The sequence below is a fragment of the Rhopalosiphum maidis genome, chromosome 1, assembly GCF_003676215.2.
Source record: "Rhopalosiphum maidis isolate BTI-1 chromosome 1, ASM367621v3, whole genome shotgun sequence".
Taxonomy (NCBI): domain Eukaryota; kingdom Metazoa; phylum Arthropoda; class Insecta; order Hemiptera; family Aphididae; genus Rhopalosiphum; species Rhopalosiphum maidis.
In genome coordinates, this window is record NC_040877.1 from 60,329,263 (window position 1) to 60,355,582 (window position 26,320).

General features: G+C 30.7%; 1 protein-coding gene and 1 long non-coding RNA gene across 3 annotated transcripts; one reads left to right on the forward strand and one right to left on the reverse strand.

Moving 5' to 3' along the window:
• Window positions 1-6,282: 6,282 nt before the first annotated feature.
• Window positions 6,283-13,247, reverse strand: LOC113556990. Its single transcript, XR_003405562.1, has 3 exons — window positions 12,803-13,247; window positions 12,587-12,710; window positions 6,283-6,372 (listed from the first exon to the last, which is right to left on the reverse strand). It is a non-coding gene; the product is annotated as an uncharacterized LOC113556990 (long non-coding RNA).
• A 54-nt stretch (window positions 13,248-13,301) lies between these two features.
• Window positions 13,302-23,350, forward strand: LOC113556979. 2 transcript variants are annotated; one of them, XM_026962240.1, is made up of 4 exons: window positions 13,811-13,946; window positions 17,351-17,512; window positions 17,727-17,855; window positions 21,504-23,350. In XM_026962240.1, the coding sequence occupies exons 3-4, from the start codon at window positions 17,735-17,737 to the stop codon at window positions 22,031-22,033; spliced, it is 651 nt and encodes a 216-aa protein (XP_026818041.1). In that variant the 5' UTR covers window positions 13,811-13,946; window positions 17,351-17,512; window positions 17,727-17,734; the 3' UTR covers window positions 22,034-23,350. The 2 variants fall into 2 exon arrangements, with proteins under 2 accessions (XP_026818030.1, XP_026818041.1); XM_026962229.1 differs by lacking the exon at window positions 17,351-17,512 and having other exon boundaries at window positions 13,302-13,946.
• Window positions 23,351-26,320: the final 2,970 nt, after the last annotated feature.

The following is a 26,320-nucleotide window of genomic DNA, read 5'->3' on the forward strand; positions in this document are numbered from 1 at the left end:
GGAATTTATATTACACGATTAATTATCAAAACTATATAAAATAAAATTTTATAATTTACTCTTTGACACAAAATAATCACATAATATTATTATTGTTAATGCATTATACAATGTACTTATTGCTGTAATCGTGTTATTATAAAAAACTACAAACCAAAATAAATACAATCCTGAATAATATTTTTTATGTACATAATATTTATGATTAATAATGTGATTTGTTTCTATGTACTATAATATTACACTCCTACCTATACGATTTACTAAAATTTCACAACAGATTATTTGCTAAACATTTAATTTAATTCGATCAACACTAAATATATAATATATTTAATATTTAATTATACTGAGTAATGATCATAATATTTTAGATAACAATATATTATATATGTTTAAAGTCTTATAAATTATAATGAATAGTTACATACTTGTAAAGATACTTTAGATAATTAAAAGAATTAAATACTTTATACTATATAGGTTATACTGATTAAAGTTGTAAATTATTAACTTGTTATGTATTCAATGTTAAAATATCCATGTATTCATACATAAATATACCTATATATAATATACACATAACACATATGACTACATGAGTTTTAATTGATGCTTCACTACTTAATCAACACAGCAGCAGCTAATTCAAGTATAATAATAATAAAGCATAATTTGATTTTCAAATATATAGATGTAAAATTGATTTATTTGTCTTAATTGACTCATTTGTCAGTTTGTATTAATAGTTATATTATACTTTAAACATGTTTTAACAGGTTATAAATAATAAATTTTCTGGAGGACTTTGTTCAATATTAATACTAAAGTAAGTATTCTAAATTCTTTATTCAGTAGGTATTCAGTGTAGAGATTAGAGAGTTTTTTTTTAGAACTTATCAATTATATGTACCTGAGCTGGCTTAAGTAAACAGTATAGAACAATGGATAAAATATTGTTTTTAAGTGTATACAGATGTTAATTAAATAGATAAAAATTGTCCATTTAAATACTTAGGTATAAGTGAATATTTATCTTCGCCCAAATTTGTAGCATTTAAAATTAACGAAAATGTATTAATAGAGAATTTTAAATACTAACTATAAAATATTATTTATAATTGGTCTACAATTAAACAGATAGTAATACATTAATGCCTAAGTAGGTATAATAAAAACAAAATAGTGAACTAAACTATCTTGAGAATATTTAAAATATAGAAAATGTAATATATCTTGTATGATTCTATTTACTAGCGTAAATTAGGTTAATAGGTTATCCACTTGAAATGCCCCGGATTTTTTTCAACACACTTAAACTTTACCTAACTATAACTATTAAATAATATTATAACCCTTACATAAAGAAGCTCAGGTATTCTTCTTTCTACGAACTAATAAGTATCTTAACTATGAATAGTGGATACTATAATGATTAAAAGGACTATATACACACGCATGTGTCTTCGTTTTATAAACATACAATATGACAAATTTGTGTTCAGTAAAACTGATTTTGTGTTGTTAGTTTTAAAATTAGAGTGAGTTAACCTAAAATCAGGGATAAAAACATTATATCTGCTTGCGTTGTTTTTTCAATATTTTAACTTTCAAGTTAGATATTAACTTTAAAATTTAAATTAAAAGATTGAAAAAAGCCAACACACAGACAATATTCTTAACTTTAATCTTGATAATAGGTCAATTCACTCTCAATCCAAGCTATCAACATAAAATCGGTTTTACTGAACGCAAATTCACTATATTGTATGTTTGCAAGACGAAGACAACACATGCGGATGTAACGTACTTAATATAATAATGTCTAGTCGACATACTTTATATACTAGTTATGTCATATTGTTATGCAAAATAGTTTAAACATAATATGTAATATTATATTGTTAGTATTCAAAAGAAAATAATATTTTATGGACACGAAAATAATATTGGCTCAGTTGATAGTTAGTAAACTGTAAGTCTATAACTGATTTAGTCAGTTCAGAATTTAAAATTAAATGATTGATTCTCGATCTTCCTTCATATAATATATTTATCATTTGTTAAACTCGGCAAAAAAATGTTGTTTTGATGCCTCATATCTCACATCTACGTAAATGATCAATTTGTATATTAAAATATTCGATTATTATTTTTACTAGTAAAATATTTAAATATGTACCTTCTGTTATGTACCTATGACATTTTGTAAAATCATAATAACAATAACCATTCACCATTGTATTATATTTAATCAATGCTTTAACAGTATAATCTATATTAATTATGTATGAATTATTATATATTTATATCGCAACAACATCAAAAATAGCAAATACATCATTATCGGTTTTTTTATTAATAAACAGATAACATTAAACTCTTTAAAATAAGTAAACAATTAATTAATATCTAATAATATAATGTACACACTATACGTTTTTATTGTGTATAACAAAATATTTACTAATTAGTAATTTCTAGTTTTGGAGGCTTGATTTTTTAATCAAGCATAATAATTCTCATCTGCACTCGGTTTACACTATTATCAATACATAGGTAATATTATTGTTATTTGTTTTGACCCTTGAAATATGTATGCTATCTAGATGTTTCTTTTTTATTAAAAAGAAAATTAACTAATTAGTCATTAGTAATCGCTTTCTCGTTATTATTTAATTATAGATTCAACTAATAATAAATTAATACATTTGGATTATGTGACTACTATGAAAATATTAAATTATAAATGTTCTAATTACTATAAGTTGTGATAAAAATGAACATACTTAAATGTTAAAATGATTCCTAATTAATAAACTAATAAGCCGATCATCACCGTATATTCTTGTATTTTATGATTTAAGCTTTATAATTCAGTTTTTTAAATAAACCTACATACCATTCTTTATTACATAAAAATTGACATAATATGATGAAATATTTTGTATTTATTAATCAAAAGATATTACACAACTTCAACATGGATGTCATAATCTATACAATATCAAAATAAAAATTCACATTAAGTGTGGATATTTTAAACAGTGAAGGGTAGTTAAGTTAGGTAGATTTTTAGTCTTAATAACAAGAATGTTATTTGAACAGATTTGGTTTCATTAAATTTTAACTTTAAAGTACCATTCAAAGTGCTAAACGAATATATAAATGATAAGCCCATATATTCTACTACAAAAATTGAGTCGAAATAAAACAATTGGCCATCGAAGATGATTTATTTTATTTACAATGCCAAATCAACATAATTTATTTATTTTGAAAAATATAAATTTAGCTCAAGCCAGTTGAAATGTATGCAAAATACACAATATTAATCCTAAATATCTCTCAATCGGTTCGATTAACTTAATATTCAATTATAAAACTATACTCAACTTCGTTCAAAAATGTAAAATGATATAATAGACTATATTATATTATTTCTATATTTCATTCTGTCTATCTGTCTAGAACTTTATCCTATAAAACAGAATTCTGCAACGAGTCTATTCAATTTGAAGAAGCATATACGACAAAATACAAATACATGATCACAAAAATGTACTAAGAGTACAGTGTAGTACTGTAGTTTGACTATTTTCATATAATATAAAAAATATCTTTTGTATCTATACGATAAGTTCCTACCGAAGTACCTCGTTGACCGTTGTCTAAAATCCCCATTTAAATAAAAAGTAGATGTTTACATTTTTATAACTAAAAGTCATCGCCAGTCTCAATTTTTAAGTCCGCACTTCCACAGTATATACCTACTGCGCGTGGGAGTATGGGAATAAATATATATATACATTTTCTTAATTCACAAGTTTACAACCAACATATTTTATAACTAGAACGAATGTATATAATTTACTTACCTAGCTAATGGGTATATAGTAATGGCCAATGGGTGCTTATTGTTTTCATAATATGTATACATATTACATATTATATAGTTTGAATCTAATTTGTATACATATACATATATAACCTACTTAGTATTTTTATATAATATATCTATTTAGCTTAGTGGCTTTGCGAATGGACCATTAAATCGTTGATAATGGCTTATTAATGGCCTTTAAATGCATTCCCGATATGTTACAACATTGCATCTAAATTCGTTAAAATGTCGAATCTCCTTACAAATGTCCAATAATCCTTAATATAATAATCCTATAATCCTATAATATAGCCTTTTGTAGGCTATCGATATAATTAGGATTAAGAATAAACATATAAGATTATAATGTAATATTAGATATAAGATGAATTGATTATTTATTTATTTAGATATTTATTTATACAACTATGTAATTTATGACACTTTATATAATTTATATTAACTTAAATTTAATTCAGTGCAATCAGTCATCGATGGCCGTTGTATAAATAACCAAATATAAACCTATATTATTTATATATTTGCACCTGCTGCTGGCGTTTATCTTTGTTAAAAATTAGAATTTCTTAAATTAATTTTAAATACATACATCTCTGTCACGCCACTTGATTTGTGCTTAATTATTCAAATATTTAATTAATATAATTGATAATTGATCATAATGTTATGGAATATTTACAAGTTATTATAATTCTGGTGATTTTAATCACACTATATAAATTCGCATACTTAAATATTTATTTATTATTTATATTCCTATACAACTATTGAACTATGTATAATCTATTATTACCATATTCGTAAATATTGTATTATAGAATATTATAAATATCAACTTTTAAATAATTCGAGCAATTATAGTTTATAAATAAGTTGTCACTAAATTATAATTTTTGTTAGTAATATTGTAATATTATTCTCGTAATTATTTTAATATGTAAAATAGTAATACTCCAAGTGTAACTAAAACGGTTAATTATTGTTACTTGTAATATAGATATATTTATATATACAATCAATAATAATTATAATATCAATACATTTTAATACTAAACTTGTAGTTTATTAACTTGAATAATTTTAAATGCTGAAATATAAAGCCGACTCCATTGTATTTAAGCAACATATTTAGTATTTACTATTTTTTATAAAATAAAAATAACGAGTTTTTCCTGAAAATGTATTTTTGTGTAAACCATTTAAATTTTGTAAAAATTAAAAATGCATGGGCCAATATTTATCTCATAACTAAGATTATATAATTATTAAAGACTAATTATTTTTATGGAGATTTGAACAGTACCGCATTCATATATATACGACCACAAGCATTTACCATTTATTGTAGGTATTTTACTGTTCATTTGATTGTCGTATTTTAGTATTTTATTTAACTACGTTGTATACTTCTTATAAGTTATAAAAATATAAGTATTAAATATGTTTGATTTTAAATCACCAATGACATTATTTTCGGAAAACAATAACCCATGTTCAAATTATATTCATATAAGTGTTCTACATCTGTACTTTAACACTTGTTTTACATCATTTTTTTTATTTTTATTTTCCTACGATAATGAACTCTTTAGATCCCTTCTAATCAAAACTATCTATTTTTAAGATTTTCCATCATTCTTGAATTTGTTCTATAGACTGTATTATTAACTGTTAAACACTCAAAATTGCATTAAACCACTTAAGTATTCATTGATATTATGAAGATACACACTTAAACATGGTTATAATAAAGTTTACCATCAGTCATCAGCAAGTGAATAAATCAAAGTCCTTATATTAGTACCTATGTGTTCGGCACACTCCACAACTCCAATGCTCCAGTTAAATATCCTCTTGGGAATGTGCAAACTCCGAATGTGATCCATTTGACAATTCAATATCATACTTAGTATTATACGTTACTACTTAAGAGTCTTAGACGATAATATTATACGATAATACTTGGTATACGAAATGAAAAAACATAATTTTTTATCATTCTATTGCACTCAATGACTCAACATTATTATCATCGATGCTTCGTATCTCTTAATTTGATAAACAAATTATTAATTAATAATTATACCAATATTAATCTTAAGACATAAGAAATTATTATCTTAAAAAGTTTCTTCTTAATATCCTATTAAATTAGATGATCATATTAAGTACTTATGAGTTATAAAATCTTAATAATCAGTATTCACTTATATTACTATTGCCATTTTAGTCATCACTCGTAATAGGTATATAATATTTTTTAGCATTTTATATCCTTTATAAAACATACATTTAATAATATCTAACTACATTATAATTCTGAACGGAGCGAAAATGAATTTATTGGTTTTATATAAATACATAATATGTTTTTTTGTATCTGTCGTCACTTTTTAAAGTAGTAAATATGCTTCAATTTTCAACTTTGAGGAGGGTTTTCGTAGTTAATTGGATCTAGTTGGTACTTTCTGAAATCAAAAGTATAACATTACAGAAAAATAGAAATATTTACATAACACCATATTTTAACATAATCAATTTTGTTTATTAATAGTTGTACACCGAAATTGAACGGTTTTATTTTATAAAACAAGACAATTAAAAAACGAATAATCATTAGCTACTTGAAATTTCCCTAAAATATTTATAACAGAATTTTCTAGACACGGTATGATTTCCAATGAATTTTTTTTAATTATTATTTACAGTTATTCTGTGCAGTCAGCTCGATGCTCAAAATCATTTTTCTTAAGTTTCAACGATAATTATCGTTGAATTTAAATGTAATATACACCTTAATGACAGGATACACTCGCTATACATAATGCAACTCTAAAATAAAACGAGATTTTTGGTTTTTTTTAAATTTTTATTTTAATCTTTCTTTATAAAAACTGAAAGTACTGGAAGTAGTGTTTATGGATGCTTCCTACCATCGTATTTTTTTAAGTTTTGTACAAATGTCAACTAATATACTTATTGTGTTAATTGTGTATACAGACTGTAAATATCTTTTTTAAATAATAATAATAAAAAAATTAAAATATTTTATTAGCAAGATAATAACCGTGTATTACAACAATAAAAATAATTAATTTGTTGTTGTTATTATTGAAAGGTTTATCCTATATTCCAATCATTCAAATACTTAAATTAACAAACAACTAAACAAATAATTATCCTATGGAGAATTGTAGACCCAAAACAACAATTATTTACGCTGTAGCGTAAACATGTCCTTGATCGCTGCCTACCACACGTTCTATATGTGTATTAGTTTATATATGGTCTATATGCAATATTATGCATATTATAGTTCTCCTTCATATAATATTTCGCCTTGACGAAGAACCAAAAACACCCTACCATAAGTTTTAGAAAACAAAAACAAATTGATAAATAACAAAATTACAAGCACAAATGCACAATATTATTTTACCGCGTAGATTTATAAGATTGTGTTTTTAAATTATAAAAAATGTTTATAATTTTGACGTCATTAATTTCTTTATCGAGGTTATGAAATATTAAACCAAAATAAAATGTAAATAAATTTTACATCAAAACTATTATCCTTTAGAATACTTAGATACCTATTAATAACGGTTTCTACTCCCTAGAAAAGATTTCTAATACAGTTTATTTACAATAACCAATTTACCTTTTTAAAATGTTTTTTATTTGCTCAAATTTGATCATGGGTTTTTTTTTTGTTTTTAAATATTCGTGTATTACCTTGCACAATTTTATTGGCCATTTTTAAATCTTCATCAATACGTCATTATTTATATTGAAGTTACATCACTAACTTTTGTTACAAAATTATGAATGATTTTGTTTATATATCCTGCAGTTGGCGTATTACTCAAACATGGTAGAAAACAAATTCGATATTTTTAATAAATTTTATCAAACATATTTTACCAAATAAAAATTACCAGTTTATATATCTATTGAATTGTAAATTATGATCATTCTCAAATTAAATATGAGCTAATATGATACATTATAATATATAACATCATAAAAATTACCAATGTATAATACACCAATAATTAACGATAACTATAAATTCTTAAGTGTTTCAAAACTTACAAATACTACATTATTATGTCGTCATTACTATATAAATTGGTGATAATAATTACAATAAGTCTTAAATGTTGTAATATATATTCGTATAACAATATAACGACATAGATATAGTTTTACTGAACATTTTTTTCAATTTAGATACTTAGAATATTAACATTAGTAGTGAAGATTACAATTTCTTTAACTTTTTCGCGTTATTTTTTACTTCATGTAAATAACTACTAAAATATTCTTAGAAAATTCAAAAATTACAGTCTTTGATAACTAGAGATGCTAAATATAAATTATCTGATAATTTGTTTTCTATCACAAAAGTGTTCTATTCAAAGCGCGAGTCACTATAAAACCGGGAATTAATATAATTATTCCGTCTCCTTCAAAGAAATCAAAATCTAAAATGATTCTTCAATTTATTACTTTTATTGAAACAAAATAATGTTGTACTCGATTTCCTTTATAATTTATAAAATAAGCTAATGTAAAATGTAATGTAAGTATCTTTATTTGAACCGACCTGAAGAAAATACTTCTTATTCTTACAATATTGCAGCCTCGGGGCTTCAAATTTATATTTGTTGATGTAATGCGAAATTTACCGTGACTCTAAAATTTTGTTTAAACGACCCAACCTCTTGCACCACACTCAACTCGTATGATTACAAATAGTAAAAACAAAATTATGAATTAAAAAAATAAAAATAAACATAGGAATAATAATATTTACCTACATCAAATTTAAATTTTAAAATAATATAATAACAAATTTAAACTTTAATTGGATATTTGATTTAATTCTTAGGATAATGAACCATGATATGATTTATATTTGAAGCTGAAATACATTTTCTACAACATTCAATCTTGACCGATATTTGTTTTTATAAATTTATAATGACTAGAAAAGAAGTCCCCTATAAGCAAGGTATCTAGAACTTAAATTTAGGGTGCCGTAAAATTATTTGAAATATATTTTTTAGTTAATGTTCAATGTAATAATTTATTTTATAAATAAAATATAATATTTGTACGTATATATATATATATACGTATTTAATAGGGTATATACCTACTACTTTTGTGTATACTTAACTTCTTAAGTATTTAGTTAAATAAAACCGAAATTACAAAATATAAATATAAATACAGGATTTAATACTATTCAAGTATAGAGTTTAGGGTACCTCCGGTAGAACAAAAAAGCGTTTCACAAAATTAGCTGAAACAAATGGAAGTAGAAACACTGCTCGTTTTTATAATCTTTAATGGAAATCCAAATTTATTCACATTTTATGGTTTTTTGGAAAAAGTCACGTTCATTTTTATTTGATGAAAACTCAATTCATCGCTCACTTAATTTCAACTAAATAATGTCATTTTTATTAGTGTTAAACTGTTAAAAGGTTTTCATTAAATGCAATTATAGAGTAGCTTCTTTTTTTACTAAGTTTTCACGAACCTCATATACAGGTTAAACTCCATTATTGGACTATATTATTATAGTTGTGAGTTTATGACGTTTTGTACTATTATATATAATAATGTAGATACCTTATTATTCTGTGGTTATACCTAGTATACTGTATACAGTTATGAAGAGGTATATATTATAATTTAATTGTCATAAGGTCATCAGAAAAATAGTTTGTGTCTAACTATCAAATAATAATAATAATAACAACGATATTAGGTATAATAATTTATATCACAATCTGATAATTTGATTTATTTCGGTAATTATAATTAGCGTAAATTAGCTATAAATAGCGTAAGCATTCCAAATAACGGTAGTCAATATACGTAATGGACGATTATTTGATTTAAAAATAATATTAAAACATTACAAAACAAAAAAAAATTTTTTAATACACATTGAAATTAAATATAATATTTTCTCATTAGTCATCACTTATTAACCTAACCTTCAGTATTTAAAAAGGAAATAATTATACTTATCTTATGATATACATTTTTTTTTTGTCTTCATCGACACATAATAGTTTATACTATAGTGATGGGTTAGCCTGTCATCAGTTAAAAATGAAAAAAAAGGTTGTTATTTTTAAAATTTTATAATCATCATAGTACAAAATTAATTGTAAATGTTTTTAATTTTAAGGGGATAATATTATTTGATTTCTACACATACGTTTGAATTTTCAAGGTTAAACTGTTTACGGCTGAAAGAAGTTTTTCGTATTGATCAAGGTCAAATAATAACTTACATTTTTTTTGGTATGGAATACCTATTTATTCGGTTTTCATTATATTATCGAATATTATTTTTACATAATTTTGTTCGATAGTTTTATTTGACCGTCTTTATATGACTTCAGTTACCATTAGCTATTTCACAATTTTCTCTTAATTTGTTATTTAATAGTAGTATACAATTATTGAATCAAATATAACAAAAATACTATCAAAATTACTCAAAATATAAAATTCAAATATCATTGTTAAAATAAGAAATAATTTATTAATTTTACATTTTTATATTCGTTTAACTATTTGCCATTTAGTTGTATAATAACTATTATAATCATGCACTTTTATAGTTCTATGAATAGTGTATAAAAGCATGACACTGAGAAAGAATAATTTTAAAATTAATCAACTTAAAAATAAAATGTTCGTCTGCATTTGTAATATTTTACGTAAAGTATACCTGTTGTATAAATTTATTATACAGAACGTAAAAAAAAAATAATAAAATTTTGATACCTTGTCATTAAGTATAATTATATCATTATCCGGAGACATGCCAAACTTTCATAAAAACCAAAAGTACTAATTTAAAAAAATCTCTATGGTGTTATAAAAAGCCCTGTGTAAGATTGGCTCTATTCACCCTATTTTGCGGTAAAGCATATAAAATTATAAATCATTTGAAGTACCTTTACCCATACCTAGCTGTTAGGACGATGTGGCACAGTTTCTTTATTGGGTCATTAAGATCAGATTCAAATTTTTAATGATGTACCATTTATGGAATCTTCATAAATAAAGAAACCACCAAATTATTATAATTTCATAAATACATAATTTTTATGTTATAAATTAATTTAAGATTTATGAGATTTCTTTTATGAGTTTCGTATATACAACATTCAAGTAATGTAGTTGTATTCATTATTGACTTTATTTTTAATTAGGTAATCAAATTCGAAAATCTTCAATAAATCAAAAATTATTGTAGCATTAAAGCAATTACAGACTCCTGTATATTTTTTAGGTTTTCATTTGTATGTACACCCCACATTATTTTTATTGAATTAAAACGTTTGGAAGTAAACATTATATGTTTGCCAGATAGAATATAAAAAACAAGAACTTTATTTAAGTTCTAACTAACAATATTTAAAATTATACAGCACTTAAATTTGTGAATACATATTAACTGCACAAAACTCACGACAAACGGTTGTATAAATTGATAATTTATAAAAATATAGTTTGAAACTCGAATTACCATTCGCATACTAATATGCTATTAAAAATATGAAACGATGACTAACAATTAGCAAACTATTATACAATGTAGCACGATATTAGTCAAATTAATCTTCCCGTAGTCTAAACAAACACATTCATTAAATTGAGAGCGTTTGATGAAAAATAAATTACTGATATGCTATTTCTATAAAATCGTTTAAGCATTGACAATACAAACATTACTGTTAGTATATACTGTTTAATATAATTTTCAAAAAGGATAGACAACATTACAACAATTATCTTATAGTAGTTTATTTATTTTTTTAAACTCGAAAACCAGTAATATACACAATATTGCTTGGCCTATTTTTTTCAACAGGCTAAAAGACCATGAAAAGTTCAAATACATGCTGCGATAGTATAATGTATAGCGTACAACCGTGGCAAATGGTACGGAAATAAAATATTGCTCAACAGAGTGTTATTAATTTATAAAACTATCGGCCGCCAGATGAATGCTATACAACCAATCGGCGATGTCGGGTAGAGACGACAGGGGGTTCAAAACTTCAAACACACGCTGGAAATTTTTCATCGGTTTAGTTGTTATGCAGAATATCCACCATGAAACTAAAAGTATTTGCTTTTCAATCTATCTTTAACATCCTATTACTAGGTATACACAATAATTCAGTATAATATGTAATATAAATTCGTGATGACGAATTCTAACGAATTTAAGAAACGTAGTTACAGTCGCAGTGAAAATGAAATAAATTCAATTTAAATATTAACCCCCTCGATATAATAATAAAATTATACTATACATGTGGTGTCGGTGTAACGAACCCTGATTGCAGAAGACATCCTCACCCGCGGCCATCATATTTATGTGTATATACTATATAGTATACATTATATTATAGGAAGTAAATAATTATTTTTAAAAACGAAATCAGGATATGAGCGAATGATGATGACGGGTAATGATAAAATAAATTATGTTTGCTGTGGCGTGGGACTTCTCAGAAGTGTCAGGGTTGGAAACGAGAAAGGTATGTTTTTAAATTATCGTAAATCGCACGCGCGTCTACACTCTACGGCGTGAAAACACTGTGGGCCGTGCGCAGCCGCCACGTGCGGTATACAAACCTTGGTTACCGCTGCCGGTACCTAAATATTATACAGTTGTAGTCTACTGCAAAACGAACGTGTCCATTGGACTGTGTGCAGCCGCCACGTGCGGTATACAAATCATGGTAACAGCCGCCGATACCTAAAAATTATACAGTAAGTCTACCGCGAAATGATTAATAAACACGCCCATAATATATATATATATATATTATTATTGTTGTTATTGCTTACCCGTACAACGGCAATACAAATAACAAAAACTACCACGAAAATATTATTAATTATTATAGATATTTCAAATATAATAATAATAATATTTTACCGCACGCGTCACTGTGTACGTCGAAGGTACGCCGCCGCCGCGCCTTAGTTGCAATTACCGCGTGGTACGCGTACGCGCGGCGACTGTTGTACTTGGCAGTTGGCACGTCGTCGTCGTCCCGAGTTCTCGGCCGACCGGCTTCTTATCTGTATAATGTGTGCGTACGCCGCTGCCGTCCCGATCCGTGCGGGCGCGCGCGCGTAATCCGTACTGTATTATACGCGTGTACAACGCCGCCGCCGGAGATAATACACGCGCGCACCTTTCCCCGCGGTTCGACGACGCCGCCGCCGTCTGGTAATACAATATATAAGATCCGTTACGCGCACTCACTCGTCTCATAGGAACGACAAGTGCCCGCCGGCAAGACAAACAGTTCGTACGCCATATACATATGTATCTATATATATATACATAATTCGTTTGCGTCTTGCACGTTGGGGTCGCGTTTCAAAACAAATTTTTCGTCAAATATCGTTGTCCGAGTTCGAAATCGCGCTAATAATAACCGTTTGTTTTGAAAATTTAAAAAAATTTTCTCCTCGTAATTTTTCGCACTCGCAAGCGTGTCTAATAAGTGATTTTCGCCGTGACAACATAATACCATTATATTATAATATTACACTGTACGCATACTGTATACCGTGTGCGACGATCATTATCGTACACATACGCGCCGCACGCAGCGCAGCTCACGACGGACGCACGCACACACGCGGGCGCGCTCCGCGTACTGTAGCACTGTTCGTAACGAGTACTACTACTGCTGCTGCTAAACCGCGACTACGACTACGACTACAACTACAACTGTTGCTATACAGTACATAAGCCAGCACCGGTGTTGCGACGACATTCGCTCGCCGGTAACGACCATCAGCGGGCATCAGCCGCAGCCGCCCACCGCCGACAAGTCAGCCCGTCTGAACATGTCGTCGTCGTCGCCATCAGCAGCTTCCAGCGCGCGCTGTTACGTGCCCAGATCCGTGATCGTGGCCGTCGTCGCCGCACTGGCGTCGTGCACCGACGCCGCCACAGTGATGACCAGGATGAAAGGTGAGACTAGTTTTTCGGTTTCTGTTATTATATTATTTTTTTTTTTTGCTCGTCCGCGGTCCTACCTCAACACGTGTCCGTCCGCCGCCGCGGTCGGTACAAGAAAAAATGTGTACACGTTAGCTATATTATAATATTATAGCGGTTTGCAAACAATAATCTTATGTTGTCGTGCAATAGAAGTCCGAATCGTTTTCTCTCGTCCGCCCCAAACCTCCACCACCTCACGGGTCCATCTCTGTTTGGGCAAGACGATAAATGGGTCATTTCGCGATGACCACAACAATATATCGTTATGACATGATAGCTGTTACCGCGAGAACTCGTCGCCAGACGGTTCATTTTTGTTTTACAATTTTTTTTTCACTCGCCTATCATCGCCATATTACTTGTTCGGCGGACGATATGTTTAATTTACCTTGGGCGATCTCAATGCGTGTCTAAGTCGTTATCTGTACGGTATCCGCGTAGATTCTTGATGTGTACGTGACCGCAGACGCGTTTCGGGAGTTTGAGACCAGTGATCGCCGTCGTTTTGATAGCGTAAACATTGCGAAACACGTTATATACGCGCGTCTGGTGTAATGTATATTTTGTTCACGCGTCACTCCGGCCGACCGGCCGGCGCTCGCACCGATAATAGCATTATATACTGTCGCCGAATTGAGTCGCGCGTATAGCCCAGTTCTCCGGGTAAGGTATCGATAAGCTCGCGGAGATAGTTGTACTCACGTATGTAACATTAATAACATTGTAATATATAATAAGGTGTATACGAGCATTTGCATACAGTGGACGCCGCCGGATTGAATTTTACCGGTTGTCCTAAATTCGAGACGGTTCGGTTTTGTCTTACGACAATAAAATGTCGAACACTACACCATATAATATAATAAAACGAATCAAACAAATATTTGCCGTAATTTTAATCAAATAGACGGACGGTTGATCCCATTTATCAGCGTTGTTCGCTAAGGTCGTCTCATCTCGTTATCGCATATTTTAGTACATTACTATTATATTTTGTTTGAAAAATAAAACAATTACAGCCAGACGATAAGAGTATATTACTATTATTTTTTCTCGTCGTCAATTAAGCTTTGCATAATAAACGTTCCGAAAACACGAGCCTATAATATTTTTCTGCAGTAGAACAATAATAATAATTGATGCGACACATGTGGGATGTGGCAAACAAACGAGTTGGCTATAATAGTGGTAAAAAAAAATGTGAATGCGACACGCGTACGAAAACAACCGAACTTTGTAATAACTACGTCAGCACGAGGGATCGGGCTGCGGTGCGCGACATAAATTACAATACTATAATACGTACTATATCGTCGTCAATAACTGCGACTTTATTCGGTGGTGGCACGGTCGTGTCGAAAGACGTCGACTTCCGTTGTTCACTTTGTAATAGCGAAAAAAAAAATAACTGCTACGACATACGATATCGGGAATAACAACAAACAATATTGCCATTATTATTATTACTACTACAACTACTACTACTACACCTCTCGTTCTTTTGTTTTGTTTTTACGTTCGACAAACAACCGGCGTAGTATAGTGCATATAAGTATTATGCACATATTATTATTATATACATATGGCGTATTGGCACCGGCTGCGTTCGCACGTGCAACTAGGACGAGAACACAGGCGTGCTATTGCGATCGCCGATCGGCCTATATCATAATAATAATAATTACTATAACACATACGACTTACGATGTTATTTTTTTATGTTATCGTTTTTCGAACGAGTCGAAAAACATGGCCGAAATCACGTCCCGCCGATCGCGGATGATCTGTATATTATTATAATTCCGATCGTTTGTGGATTGTCGAAAAAAGGCGTACGTATAGGTACTTCCGGTGGTCGTTGTCGTGTCGTATACATGTTAATAATATTATCGTGTGGCGTAAGTGCGAATATTAAGAGTGCAACACTGCTTACACTTTGTTCGAAAAATCGCGTGGTCGCGACATAATAATAATAATATTACAATGCGGTTGGCGTACGTGCGAGAAAACGAGTTCCGCTTACCCACATCACGCGTGTGTATACAACCGAGTGTATGTGTGCGTAGTGCGTGCTTACTTGCTTGGATACATCGTACATTATACAACGCCGAAATCCTCGTCCGCGATTTTCATACACGTTCCAACACAATATTATTATTTTCATTTGGTTTTACGCCGTTCCCTTTCCGTAAAGGAATGTTTACGACATGTCGCCATTTTTATTTGTATTATTATTATTATACTGTAGTTTTCGTCGTCCAGAGCGTACTTACGTTTATATTATTGTGTTTAAAAGTCCCCAAAATTGTTTACTTTCCCCCATCCCTGTCATAATGTGCATTAGGCGATGTCCGAGTATTTTACGAAAACTTTCAAACAGCATAGTTAAATTGCCATAATGCGTATTATCGACTGTATAGAATTTTTTGACCTATTTTCGGTCGATTAAAAGGTACCTATAATATTATGTAGTGACGGTGATCTATAAAATTATTATTCTCGTAATCTCGTCTGGAATCTGTATTACCCCAATCGCTCGGATTTGCGGTCATATAATATAATTTTTTTTTAAACCGCCCCACGCAGAGTTCAAAGAAATCGTACGTATTCGTTTATAATAATAAGCTGATGCTGTGATATTATGTACGGGATGCTTGTTTACCTGCCGTGTATGTAGACTTCTATTACGGAATTTCTCGGTATCTCGGAGAGACGAAATCAATCTCATATACGAGACGAAAAAGTTCCCCCTATAAACTCTCTCTCACTCTCACACACACTCTCTTTTGTGTTCGCGTGTCGAGTGTCGGTCATCCTCCTCGTGATAGGTCATCGTCCACTCACACCCCTCTCCTAACCCTCAACCCGTTATATATATAACGAACGCACATGTGTCAGCATTAAGCGGCAGTAATGTTTTCATCGTTATTTTAAATTAATATTTAACGACTTAGACCTCCAATAACCGATATTATTGAGATGATGGTTATTTAACAATCCCATACGACGTATAAACATTAAAGTGTGTCGAAATGCGCGACGACGTGCGGATTCATCGACGTTAAAAACTAAAACTCGAAAAAAAATTACTCTTTATCGGCGTTGGTGTTAAAACTGCTCGTCGAGGTCGTCGTTTAAATAAATGTCGCGTAGTATAAAATTGTAGCCATGCTGTGATGATATTATTATTGCGCTCAAACCGTTCGTCGTCGTCGTAAAAACAATAAATTAATAATATTATTTTCCAATAAACGGTTTGCAGGCGATACGAGAAACGTGACTGTTGTTGTTATTATTATTATTATTGTTATTTGTACCTCTGCCGCTGTATTATTTATTACAATATTTATATACGATATTTTTTTTTGTCGTAGATTCCGATTCCGCGCCGGACAAAACGACGCATTCGTCGGTCGCGCGCGTGTGCTCGAGGTCGGCGACCTTTGCGAATGATTCACAATAACCGTGAACCCCCCTCGCCCCCGTCCCGTTGACCGTGCCACAGCTGATGTTCAAATAATAAAAATATACCATAGGTATAGCGATATCATATTGTCGATTGATATATTTTGATATAATATACAATTAATTGATGACGTTATCCACTGTACACTATTATTTAGCTGCTTATATTTTCTACGTTCGACATTGTAATCGTCGCCATAATATTCATAATTAAATAATGTGACGTATACGCACATGTATCGATCGGTTTTACTAAATTGTCGGCATTTTTTTTTTTGTTTATAGAAACTTCGATGTTTAGATCTAAAGGAGTCGTCGACGTGGATGGAAATGCCGCCGCATCGACCATGAAGGATAACTCCGAAACGTACAACTTTAACGCTCAAAACTACACAAACGTCGCCAACATTACCGGTAAGCTTCATCGCGATACGATTATCGAATTATGTAACTTTAATTTGTTGATGGGTGAGTGTGCGTACATATAACAAACTGGATGGAACGGAGAATTTCTTCGTGAATATCCCGCGGGGACGACGACCGCAACCAATGCAACCAATATCGATTCGAAGTGTTACCCAACCCCTCCTTGCCCACAAGTCGTTTGATTTCCGCGACGTTGTCGTACCTAATGGTCTCGGTGAGTCAGCTGAAGATTATACGTAGGTGTATAATGAACATCATTCGTAATTTGCACTAATTGTGTTTTCCGTGATATTAACAGTCTCTCGAAATTTCAGATATTTGACATCTGACGGGGGGTACTAGGTAGTGGGTATCATCATCATGTCATATTGATGAAGTTAATGACTGATGGGCTTCGTTGTTATCGAGTATTTCTGTTTTTTTCTAAGACACAAAACGTTCATACCATTCCTCCAACCAATCAACCTAGCCGATTAAAACCGTGTTTCGAAACGAAATGATAAACTAAAGTCAACAAACAGTTGCCGAAAACACATTCTCGTGAATAAATCACACGAGTTTTGCGATTACTACGTGCCGCAACCGCGCGAATATGACGTCGAGAATTTTCCTTATTACTTTTTACATAGTAGTCATAGTAATGTTATTTCTACGCATTTCTGTATTATTATTTTCGGAGTATAATAATTCTGATAACGGTGATAGTTTATTGCATCTATAAGGGAGGTATAGAACACCAACAAGTTCAACAGTTTTATTTGTAAAAATACGTTTATTTTTAGATTATACGTTTATAAAATTATAACTTTTGATGTTATATGCTCGCACGCTTACCGGCTGTTTTTATTCGCCGCAGCGACGTCAATAATACCTCTGAGATCGCGCGTGGCGTTTAATTCGCAGTTTATCTATCAATTATTATTACATTATTATACGAGCCAAGCGCGTGCCGTCCGATAATAAAGAGTTGACAATAGTCGGTTATTTTGTTCACTACGCCGATAGATCGGTTGATGTTTCGCTATTTATTTTTTCTATTATATAAATATTTTATGAATTATAAAATATTATGCAAAATGTTTTTGTAATTATTTGAAGATTTTTCTATAAAACTTATTTATTTTAATACCTATACAATTATAAATCATATTTGAATTCACCGTATGCCCATATATAACGAATTATTAATAGTTATATTAGGAATAAAACAGCACCTAGCATACAAATTGTTATATACGTTTCAAAATTATCGAAATTACTTTGGATATATACCTAATAGGTACTAAATGTAATTTTACTTTATATCAATAATGTACGATTTTTTTATATGCTTGGTCGTGTTTCGTATTTTGGCAAAACAATTACCGCAACGCTAAAATATCGTTAAAAGCTTAAGCCCGTCAAACCGTGTCTATTTTACGGGCGTTTCAACATGCTATATTAAATCATATAATTGCAATTGATATTGAAATATTTAATCCAATTAATCCTCTCAAATCGAGTGTTTGATGCCCATCTTATCGTCGCGGGACAATATATTATATATATAATAAAATAATACGTATTATGATTTTATGTATATACCGTTAATTAGATATTATATTTTATTATCTATAATTTCGCTGTTTACCGTAGGCAGTCGGCGGGTATATAGTATTAACATTACGGCCGTTCTATCTATCTTATCTCTTCGCGGTGGTAATAATTTTTGTAAATACTTTAATAATCCTCTTCGCGATTTTTCGCCAATAAAATCATAAACAAATACGTCATCCGTATTTTATACTCAACAACTTATTATGTATGTTACCGAGTACTGACCATTATATCACCTATAATAAATAATTATAAATAATACTAAACTTAGCCTTATCGCGCCGCGTATGTCAAGTGTCCGCGGATTTAAAACAAATTACATTTGGGTGTTTTCGAAATTTATTCGTGGATTTTTTTTTATTTTATTATCACTGCCGACGTCTAACATATTATACACTGTACAATTGGACGGTGTTGTGTTTTTACAAGGGCGTCCACAGAACCAGACGCGGCGAAACAAATATGTAGGTAAACACATTTTGTCAGGTGTGGTGCAAAAATAATAGCCATTAGGCAGGTTTTAAAAATATCCAAGACCACTATATACACATCGTATACGTTTATACCAACGTAATAATATAATTCGAACGTGGTGAGCGGCTTAGTATAATACTCGTGTCGCGTTATAATACGTTTCCATTATTGTAATCAACTGCATAGTACATTATTACGAAATTGATTTGCTCCTCCATAATGCGACGGTTGGCAAAAATGTGCATATATTTTTTAAATTATACGCAGAATCTAAGATTGTGTCCTGTTTTAACGTGTTCAACCCCCGCCTATATCATACACGTAAACCGGCATTTCACACACCCAACGCTGTCTTACTTGAATCGATTTTTTTTTATTGAAGATCAGTGTGTTGTCTGTGTATATGTAAAATTTAACGAAGATAAATAAATTAAAACGAGATTGTTATAGCTATATATTCGATGGTTTTTTAATTACGCATCATGACGAAACACTCATTATCGACTTTTGATATTCGTTAATCATTTATACGTTTCAAAACATACAGACACACGCTCAAACTATAGGTTTATTAATTATAATTTATTATAGTTATAAGTACATCTAATCGAAAATTATTTTAAATCCCCGAGTCGTAAAATTATGAGACCGAATTTGTACTAAATTTTATTTCATCGTTAATTCTTTCACTCAACGACGTTGATTTTCATCATTCTCGTGTCGCGTATCTATAGAAATATATTATTATTATTATAATACATAATACACATTTGAAATATATCTTAATCCGCATTTGCGAATTGCGACTGCACACACATATACGGTAGCGACAATAAGCGACGAATAATACGGTCGTTGCGTAATACTTAACGAGCAACAACAAAATATTATGTATTATAATATATTCAGTCGCTACATCTACTTCAATGTAAGACTTCAGGCTTATGGAAAATATATATAAAACGTAGAATAATCGATACGTAAAGCCAAAAAGTCAAATTCAGTCGTAAAAAATTATGACGTCATCGGAGAAATCTAGATCGAACCGGAAAGCCGGAAATAAATAATGCAGTATTATTGTAAATTATATATATATAATAGTTGTCTAGCTGGTTAATATTATTAGTTCCGGTTTGGATAATGGATTGTAATGTTTTTATTACCGGAACATCCTCAGAAAATTAGTTCAGCAGGTGCAAAACTGTTATGATCTAAATTCTCCCTTTTCCCTACCCCCTGAATAAGTATATATGCTGTAATGAGTAATGACAGTTAAATACTTTACAACTCGCGATATTTTTACATCTGTTTTTTTTTAATATTAACTTTATTTGGTTCTCAAATTACTCTGTCACCATAAAATATGTATTATATAATATGTATGTTATCAGTCTGTGTCGATTCGAAATATCGGTGGTTCATAATAGATATTATAAGTTATTATCAGTGATGGTGGATATAAGGGGTGGAAAATTCGCACGTTTGCCTATACTGACTATACTGTATAGTGATTATAATATAGACAACAATTTTTTAATAAATTTTTTTTTTTTTTGTGATGCGCAGACGCGGAAGACGAGGATGCGACGTCTGGTGCAGTGGGCGATGAGGAAGCGCTGTCCGCCGTATGGTACTTGGCCGCGTTCGGTGGCCTGGTGCTGTTCTTCTTCGTGGTCACGTGCTCCGAACTGTTCTTTGGAAATCCCATCTATACGCGCCGCCCCGTTGAGCTGCCGCACGCCGGCTACCTGCGCCGACACGTGTACGGCATCCGGAACCATGGACAGCACAACTACAAGCCCGAGACGCCACCACCGCCGTACCATCTGTTCGCGCCACCCAGCTACGACGACACCGTTAAGGGAGGGTTTGGACAGGTGCAGCAGCAGTACCACCACCGCGCTCCGGTCGCCACCGGCAAGAAGCTCGCCGACGTGTATGTGGTACCCGTGCACGCGGCCACGACCACTACCGCCAGCGCCAACAACTGCTCCACCACCTGCGCCACGTGCACCACTAACGCCGCGGCAGTAGCCGTGGCAGTGGCTGACGCCAAACTGTTGGCTGCCGTATTACCACAGACGAAATTCAAATAAAAATCGTCACGGCCGCCACCGACACTCAAATCAACCCCCCCTCCCACTATTCTTCCCCACAACGTTCGGTCCGCCCCTGGATTTTTACCCCTTCGGACGGATGGACGGGAACGACAACGACGACGACGACGACGACGACAACAATATTATAATTCTACCAATTTTTTACGCGCAAGAAGACGACGACGCACGCGCGAATATAATATAATTTAATAATCAAAAACAATGAGTAATAAGTAATATTATCCCGTATGATATTTTCTCTCAATCACTTACTCTCTCTTTCTCTCTCTATACTGTCGTGTCGTACCACAGGCGCGTTCTTTGATCTCATTTTTATACATAATATGTACATATCCAAATGTTTTATTTTTATACGCGATCACACACACACACACACACACACTACCTTATACTTGTGTTAATAAATTATAAATGGTTATATAATTCGATAAACGTGTTATAATTCGTACACGCGTAAATTATGTTCGTTCAACATTGTTGATTATTCGTTCACGTGCGAATATCGATAAATTGTGTTTATATAATATATTACTCGTACAACTCAATAAACGAGTACTTTCCAAATGTTTTTATATATTATTATTTATTATTATTATAGCTATTATTATTGATGTGTGCATGTGTGTGTGTGTGATTTTTTTATATTATACATAATTATTCATTATTTTATTTATAAACATATATTATATTTAATTTTTGTATGCATAATATTGTGCGGTGATATATTATATTAAAATAATGATGTATCATATTATTTTATTATTTATCGCGTACATGCGTCGGTCTGAATAGCGACGAACTGCGTTGTGTAAACGAGCGTCTGTGAACACACACGTATCAACGCGGTAGTCAAGCCATGATTCGCCACTGAACACTGCAAGTTCGACGCGCCGCGGTCCATTGACATGTTTGCACGCGCGTGTCTGTACCCTATGGCTCTATCGTCCGGCGTACGTGCAGCCTCGCACATCGTCGTGGGGGCCTCTCCATTTCCATACCTTTACTGAATTATGTATACACAATATATTTTATTATTTCATATAATTTTAAATAGTATAAACGTAAAGAATAAGTCATGATCCGACGATCATTATTTGTTTTCATGACTACAAGATTTTGATATTGTGTACCTAAATGTTTTTTTTTTATGTCTATCGACATATACTATACATGTATGTATGTTTTTTTAACCTATATTGAATTAACGTGTTGAACGTAGCCTATATTAGGCGATTTATTTTCTTTCTTTTTATAATTTATTTAATAAACTGTTACCAAACACATTTTTGTCTACATAAATTTTGTTTTTATTTATCATTACCACATCATTTCACATCACAAAAGTCGGGATGAGTTGAACAAATAACATCAAAAACCAAATCTTTGAATACACATAAACAACACGTAATTTCACATGCTATATAGTATTTACTATGATTTGTGATTTAAAATACTAATGGTGTGAATTTTGTTAACATTTTGATTTATGATTATATATGTTAAATCGACTGTGGAACGTAATATTGCACTTTGCGACGTTGTTTTCATAATCACTTTTATTATTGACAATCTAATTTTATTCGCCGTATGTAAGTTCATATTTATATTACTCTTAGAAATACAAAGTCCTATTATATAATATAGATCAGTATGGTCCAACTTTTTGAAATTTGTGGGTCATTTTACACACAAACAAATAAATAAAATGTTAACGAAAAAAATAGAACTATTATTATTTATTTACAATCTGTATGGTAAATTATTAAAAAAACAGATAATAATGCAGTAGGTTGGACTGCACTGCGGGTCAAAACTATTATAGTTGGTGAAAGTATGCCAAGCGGTGGTAAAATGAATCTAACTCAGTTAAATAGATATGTATCTAACAAATCAAAATAATATATCAACAATCAATACAGAAATATTCGGTTCTAAGGAGAGGTAGGTATTTACGATAAAAAATTCAACAAGATCGATACAAATTCACCGCAGTATTGAGTGTAGGTAGGACTGTAGAAGGTACTGTATAGTTTATACCTTTAAAAATGCGGTATTATATACATTATACATATATATATATCGTATATTATGTCTTATTAGTACGTACCATCGGATAACTGGCTTATGTGTAATGTATTGGGCTGGCTAGCTACCGAGAAAATTTCAGTGGACCGCTAATGGACTGGACTGATTATGAATGTTTTGTTGTAATTTTATTTTTGATGGTAAAAATAAATTAGTACAAACAGTAATGGAAAATATTTGAATCGAATTATTAAACCGTATAGTATTACTAGTGGTATACCTGTAATTAAACGTTAGAAATCCTAAAACTTGGTAAGCTAATATACCGCCTAGTCTATCCGGCGCTGATGACTATAGGCAAATGACCTCGTGTGTGTTCAGATCTGTGCATACTCGACATAACATAAATAAAAAATAACAAATAACGAGGTTCTATCGTTTAAATATAACTTGAAAATTTTATCACTCTATTTGTGTATACTGTATGTCTGTATGTGTGTATGTCTGTGAACATATTAATCGATATTATAAATGGCGAAGAAAAATATTGTTTCCGCCAATATAGACATAGTGTTTAATAAAGAGCTCCAGGGTGTAAACAATTAGTAGAGGAAACAAAGTGATAAAACGCGTAGCCTTTAGATGGACCGAAACAAGATTTCGAATTTAGCGTTAGATCTACCATCGAATGTTTGATTAAAACCAGGCCTGTTTATAGTTGCGTCAAGTCAATATATTATTTTCGAACACGTTTCGCTCGAATTGTAAGAAAAAAGGAATATTATACAAAAATATCTTGATATGTACAATTAGTTATTAATAACGTATACCTACTACACCTGTTCGTGATGCGTTGTATTGTATATTTGTATTATATTTATACTATTATAATATTATATACTTGCGATGGTTTCGCAAACATTCTAAAATTTTCATAATAATTAATCGTGTTGTACAATAGTTATTTTAAATTAAATTTTTACGTCATTGTTGTACTTCACAATGAGTCTATGACACCGTAACACTACATAAGTATGGTATATAAATTATAAATACAGTTAATAATTACCACTTGTTATATAGTAGTAACTATGCAAGTGTGTTTTCGCGAATTGCAAGTGTGTTAGTGTTCGATTAGATTATTGTTATTCATTTCGTATTATTTTATCATCACTGTCGTACTCAATATAATATGTATGTATTGTGTATCGTGTAGGTACGTATCGAAGGAACTGTATTGCCTAGACATGATATATTGTTATATTATATTAAATTTGCAACGTGCCAACGCACTAAGTATTACTATCGTATAAATATAATACCACAATAGAATCATACTGTCCAACAGGGGTGGATTGATAAATTTTTTCGACATATACATAAAAATTTGCTTACAATTTTAAGTCTGTACGGTTATTCATTATTGAACTATAATAGAATATCAAAATATGTTTTAGTAGAAATTTAAATATTTTACAATTGAATATCCAATTACAAAATTGATTAGGTCGATATTGGTTTCAAATAAAATTCCTGTTTTTCCTGGTTATTTTGAAAATTCAGCAATAATATGTTTTGAAGACGATATTTGTATTATCGTGGAATGCACTACTATACTTAAACTGTAAACATAGACAAATTTAAAAACAATATTAAGACAATCTCTCGGTGAGTTTGTCGGTTGAGAAAGCTCAGAAAACCAATAAGTAATAAAAAAAGATACAAGCTACAAGCATGCTACAGATGGGCTTGTCATAATATTACTTAGGTGGAACGTTGCTAGAAAAAAATGTTCTATTTGGGCCTTACTGTTGATATGATAACAATCTATGATATGTAAAAAGTATACCAAAAGTGTTGCTGCTAATGTCTAAAGAGTAAAGAGTAATGACACCTCTGGAGAGGCGTATGCAAACAGAGATGCCCACAAAGTGGAAGTTACTAACTAGGTGCAAAATACTTTTGGTGTAAATATAAGTCATGCGGGGCCTTGCCTCCTCCACCTCCCTAACATTAAATGTACATAAAATCATTATACATTAATGACCAATATGGTAAAATATATTTAAAACATAAGTAATTTTATTTTTTATTTCTAAAAAAATATATTTTCTTATTTACGTTATGCACATTGTCAATCAATAATAAGTAATATCCACCACCTATAAAACTTAATTCAAACTTATTAATAATTGATTTCATATATTGTTTAAGTAATTTTTATCATTTTCATAACTT

Excerpts from the sequence above, each read along its gene's own strand:
- LOC113556979 (XM_026962229.1), top strand. The coding sequence starts at position 13,820 with ATGTCGTCGTCGTCGCCATCAGCAGCTTCCAGCGCGCGCTGTTACGTG. Across the intron at positions 13,947-17,726 it reads AGTGATGACCAGGATGAAAG|AAACTTCGATGTTTAGATCT; the intron begins GTGAGACTAGTT and ends TTTTGTTTATAG. Across the intron at positions 17,856-21,503 it reads AAACGTCGCCAACATTACCG|ACGCGGAAGACGAGGATGCG; the intron begins GTAAGCTTCATC and ends TGTGATGCGCAG.